Source organism: Quercus suber, unplaced genomic scaffold (assembly GCF_002906115.3).
Source record: "Quercus suber isolate HL8 unplaced genomic scaffold, Cork oak 2.0 scaffold_117, whole genome shotgun sequence".
NCBI classification, from domain to species: domain Eukaryota; kingdom Viridiplantae; phylum Streptophyta; class Magnoliopsida; order Fagales; family Fagaceae; genus Quercus; species Quercus suber.
Window position 1 is genome coordinate 514236 of NW_027069582.1, and position 5537 is coordinate 519772.

Genomic DNA, 5537 nt, shown 5'->3' on the forward strand with positions numbered 1-5537 from the left:
CCTGGTTGTCATCTTGAGGAGGCGTATCAAAACTATGATTCGGATCAGAAAGCAAGAGAAGGAATGAAACAGAAGAAGAAAGAAGTGCAACAATGAAGAATGAGATGAACGACAACTTAGCTTTGTAGTTTTAATTGTATATCGTAAACGCTTGTCGTTTTAGTGATGTATTTAAGTGAATATTGTTCACACGTGTTCCAACTAACAAATACACGTGCTGTAACCGTTTCCACAGTATTTGGGATTTCTATTTTGCTCTGTTTACTCTGTACTTTCTTATACACCTTTTGCAGAAGACCGTGGATTTGGATGATAAACTTATTGACAATTTTTAGTATCATCACTTTTTTTTTTCTTGGGAAAAAGAAAAAAAGGCAAACTAAAAGATACTAAAGAATTTTATGGACAATACGTATCTTTGCCTACAAAATAGTAGCTACCATATATATATATATATATGATAAAAGAAGAGTGGAAGGTGGTTGTGGTTGTGGTTGTGGTTGTGGTTGTGGTGGTAGTGAAAGGTGGACAAAATAGTATCTACTAATATTAAAAACTATAGACAAATGTTCTTGTAGTACAATAGCTGATAAAATAATAACAATGACTATATATTCTTTTTTATTTATTTATAATTTTCAATATTTGGCGGATCGGACTAGTTGATTACAAGAGTCAGTCCAAAAAAGAAAAAGAGAAAAAAGAAAAAAAAGGAACGTATCTGTTTCATACCTTCATTCCTTATTTACAAGAAAACCAAAACCCTCACTCCAACATGCCTATAAGCCTATCTAACAATTGCTAAGGTGGGTGAAAATTTTGTTTTGTGGGAGTTAAGTCGACAATTTTCAAAGATCAAACTTTCACACACGAAAAAGGGTGGTCAATTCAAAAGCGAAGGCTCACCACTTTGGTAATAGATATGACCAATTACATATGTTCAGGTAGTCATTTTCTGTCGAGTAATGGTTATTGTCTAGTCATACTTATTAATGTCCATTTTGTACACAAAGCATTCATAATGTCACGTGTGATATTCACATTTAAAATGGGAAGTGTATGATGTCCGCTGTCAATGTAAAATAACAAGTGTGAGAGAATAAATTACCATCCAACAAAAATGATGAAAGTCTAATAAAAGAGTTGATTGTGTGTTTCTTTGCATGTGACACGTTTAATTCATAAATTTCTCTTCTTTCGTTTTTGTGTCGTCAATCAAAGATTGAAAGAATAGCAAAGGAAATATATTGGTCAATTGTATTATTCACATCATAAGGCTATCCTTTATATGAATCAAGGAAATTCATAGTTTACATCGCTAGTACAATGCAAACTTATAAAAGTCCATTAATTAAATATCTTGTACAATTCTACAAAATAGATAAGGGCAACAATTTTGAGTTGGGCATGCTCGTAGAGTGAAAATGCTTATAACAGATCCACGCTAGAACTGTAGACAAATTTAATATATAAAATAAAATCCCTAACAAAAAAAGCCATAACAACATTAGAGTTTACATAAATCATGCATACCTAAGAACAAGGTCAATTTCATGAGAGACAAAAAAAAGAACCTACAATATACCCACTTTCAATTAACTTACCGAAAGTGAGATTTTCAAAAATTATATATCTAAAGGGTTTTTTTAACGCTTAAGGCATGCATTAATAGAACCCTATGCCTAATATAGATTAGCACACTTCTCTAGGTGACTTCAAAAGAGTACAAAGGCTGTACCCATATATGTTAAACAAACAAACTAACAAAGCATAACAAGGACACAAATAACACTTTTTCTTCACACTGAAGGTTGGTTCATTCTGAGTTATGATCATGCTCAATCAAGTGGAACCCCTTTGACAATCAAACTGTACACATTTCTTCCATATCCAGACTGGAGAGTAGCCATATTCCCTTGTAGGATCATTAGAAGTCGTTCATGATATAGGCTGTTTACACGCTGGAAGACAAAAATGGAACAATTGGAAATTCAGAAGGTAAATTAACAATTAAATACCAATAATCAGTAAGGCATGCTAAAGGTTAATGAAAATTGCATTTGAAATACATGCAAATGTTTTCAGTCTTTATGATAACTAATAACCAAAATATACTTTAATTTTTACCTATAAAAGATCGCTTGCCCTTGAAGATAGCAAAATCAATGCTATTCATCAGCAATGAAGAATAGGAATATTTTCCTAGTGTGCATAAAATCTGAAATGTCCACAGCTATATAGTTCAAAATGTTTACCTTAGTGGCTTTCAATGCTGCTTGGATCACATAGTTACCATATTGATCCCGAGCAAGTTGACAGAGCCTGTTGTAGCTCAGAAAGTCCTCAATCACATAATTCATCCCGACAGAGTTCAAGCATTTTTCTACCACATAACTGCCACCTTTCTGTGAAGAGAGGTGTGCATAGTGACCTTTCAGACGTAAGCATATTATGTTAGTGACTTGAGGATCATCGAGTCCTAGGACATGTTGCAAAACATAGTTCCTAAAGAAACAAAAAATAAAAAACCCATTAATTAAACAATTGCATATGAAAAAAAAAAAAATTAAAGCACACTTGGGGAAAAAAAACTAAGTTAAACCATGCACAAAATAAGATATTAAAAGAAATTGGTACCCTGAGGGATCTTGAGAGAGGTATAATGAGCTTTCTGCAATTGCATGTAGGAGTTGTTCTCTGCCTGACCCTCTGCTACTTGTGATGAACTTGTTTAAGGATATGCATCCTTCTTCATCTTTGGCTAGCTCGCGAAAGTTGTTTATGGCTGCGTCGTATAGTAACTGAACCAGAAAAGGTAATTCAAGTTAATCGTTGCCAAATAATGATAGAAAAATTTCTACATTTTGGCTTCATTACTAACTATTCTAAACATGTAACTCCAAAATCCAAACTAAATAATAAGGACAACAAATTATCCTGTACTTCAAATAGAATCATGGAAACATATAGTTAATCAAAGTATATGATTTCATGTTTTTGGATCTCTAGAACTAAAAGAGGTGTTATATTACGAATTTATCACTATGTAATGAACAAGGAATGGAAGAAGTCTGAGGAATTATTGAGCATTAGCAACCTCCAAACATTTTATAATAACTAAAGATCCTGTTCGATATTTCATCAATTTTAAGAATTCCTCAGATAGAGCAGATATCACCTCAGAAATCAAGGGTGGTTTTTCAACAAGCACTTTGATAAGCTTTTGAAGTGATTTTGATCTGCGCATGAAAATTCAATCATCAATCTAGTAAAATTACAAGCATAAAACATAAATAGTTTTAAATGAAAAAAAGAAAAGAAAAAGTGAGTGTTAAAAGGTATATTACCCATGTAAATTTGATGATAGTCTAGTAAGCGATTCACCAGGAGGTGCAGGGTTACTATGTTTACCACAATTTGCCGCAACTGATGGTAATTGACTGACTCAACAAGCTTACCAAAGAAATAATATCCATGTTTGGAAATCATCAGCTTTGATAAAGAATCAATAACCCCATCAAGTAAATTATTTATAATCTCTTGGTTCCTTGAAACCAACATTTCTTGTAAAAACTGGGAACCTTCTTGGGTGTTCGCCCGCATAACAATATCATTACAACTATCATTACCTTGTAATGAGTGCAACATGCCACCACCTTGGTATCCAACACCGCCAAAGCTTTGTTGATTCCTCAAACAACCAGGAGCCCCGAAGTTTTGGCAGTAACCATAGTCTGCATTGGGTCTATTACTTTCAATTACTTCACGTGGATAATCAAACGAAGAATTTTGACTCCTTCCACCACCGAGCAAGTTCAAATTTGCATTCATTAGACTATCTCCCCTCCCTTGTAACACACTAGCTGCATGATATCTACCAAGGTCATTTTGGTTGGCCCAATTACTTGTGGATGCGCCCTCAAAACCAGGATTTGCACTTGAGAGATAGTTTTCTTGATAGTCAGGGTAATATCCATTACACAAATAATTTCCTACAAAAATAACCAAATATTAATTCAAAAAAAAATTAAAATGTAAATTCTACTCTCTTCGAAAACTTCAAACATATACGGATTCAAATCTTCTAGATTTTCTAAGACACTTTACCAAATAAATTTTTGATTTAGTGGTCTAGACCACTAATAATGATCTTAATTATTTTGTTTGTAACATTATTTTATTACTTTAAGAGTATTATTAGTGGAACGCTAACATGACAAAATCTAGACACTTAAATTATAAAAAAGTGGTTAGGATTTAAAAAAATCTATTGGTAGAGTACCTAAAAAATCTAGAGGATATATGTGTTTAAATAAATAAAAATTCTATATAATTTTTAAGAAACCATCCTAAATTATTTTAGGCCCAACAAAATTAAACTTTTACCTCCTTAACATCCCCTTAATAATTTAATAATATAATTTTAAACAGATGTAACTCACATTAATTCTCATTAATAATTTAATAATATAATTTGAAAAAGATGTAGCTCGCATCATTATTATGCAACATTATTATGCAACGATTACACTAAGATGTAGATTGCATTAATGATGAGATTATTATGCAATGATTACTATGCATTTGTGTGTGAGTTTTTTCTTTGTCAATATATGAGCTCTTTTAATTATGAAATTTTGTATAATAATTTAAGTTTTTAAAAGAAAACCCTGGAGCCGCCAAAATATATATACCCAAATTGATACAAATAAACACATGCATACTGCATACATATATAAACACAAGTAAAGATGCATATCAATACCTCCGAGCCTATCGTCCGGCGATGACCATATACTTTGGCTTTGTGGATACAACGCAAGGGAAGAAAGAGGAATATGTTGGAGCCCAGTTTCATAATTTGCATTAGTATGATGAATCTGTTGGGTTTGATTCAACGCAGGACTAAAGGTAGAAGAAGAAGTAGCAATTCGAAGGTTTGCATAATTAAAAGGAAGGCTTCTAACTTTGGAACTAACCCTATCCCCTGAGTTGGTGTTGAGCGTTGGTGGCGGTGTTCCATTAGTGTGATGAATCTGTTGGGTTTGATTCAAGGCAGGACTAGAAGAAGAAGTAGCAATTCGAAGGTTTGCAAAATTAAAAGCAAAGCTTTCAACGTTGGAAGTAACACTATCCCCTGAGTTGGTACAATTGATACGAGACTCCATGGAACAATTTGAGTCGGTGGCTCTCGAAAACAATTTGAGTCGGGGGGTACGTACTTTCATATAAGTATTTATAGCAATCCGGGTTCAATAAAATATTATTATTTATATAACTAGGTTTTTTCGACTTCCTAGTTTAAATAGATGTATACAGCTCCAAGCATTAGAGTCCAACTACGATTACTTAGTATCACACACCGCCTAAACCTCAATTTAAAAAAAAAAAAAATCAAATAATAATATTTAAATATAAATCAAATAGTATTTATTTTATTTCTGTATTATATTTTTTTTAGTAGTAGTATTTTAATATCAATCTTCTTTCTTTTGGTAATGTAAAATATTATTATTTAAGTTTTTAAATAACTTTTA

General features: G+C 32.4%; 1 protein-coding gene across 1 annotated transcript; it reads right to left on the minus strand.

The window, feature by feature from the left end:
* Positions 1-1451: 1451 nt before the first annotated feature.
* LOC111995567 (putative pumilio homolog 13) lies at positions 1452-5168 on the minus strand. Its single transcript, XM_065775671.1, has 5 exons — positions 4766-5168; positions 3412-3992; positions 2638-2801; positions 2256-2505; positions 1452-1961 (listed from the first exon to the last, which is right to left on the minus strand). Exons 1-5 carry the CDS (start codon positions 5166-5168, stop codon positions 1839-1841), a joined length of 1521 nt encoding a protein of 506 aa, XP_065631743.1. The 3' UTR covers positions 1452-1838.
* Between the last annotated feature and the right edge of the window lie 369 nt (positions 5169-5537).

Bases quoted from the DNA above. Each gene is read 5' to 3' on its own strand.
- LOC111995567 (XM_065775671.1), bottom strand. From the start codon at position 5,168: ATGGAGTCTCGTATCAATTGTACCAACTCAGGGGATAGTGTTACTTCC. The intron at 2,802-3,411 runs GTAAACATAGTA...TTTCTGGTTCAG, and splicing joins ATCAGTTGCGGCAAATTGTG to TTACTATACGACGCAGCCAT. The intron at 1,962-2,255 runs GTAAACATTTTG...TTTGTCTTCCAG, and splicing joins CAGCATTGAAAGCCACTAAG to CGTGTAAACAGCCTATATCA.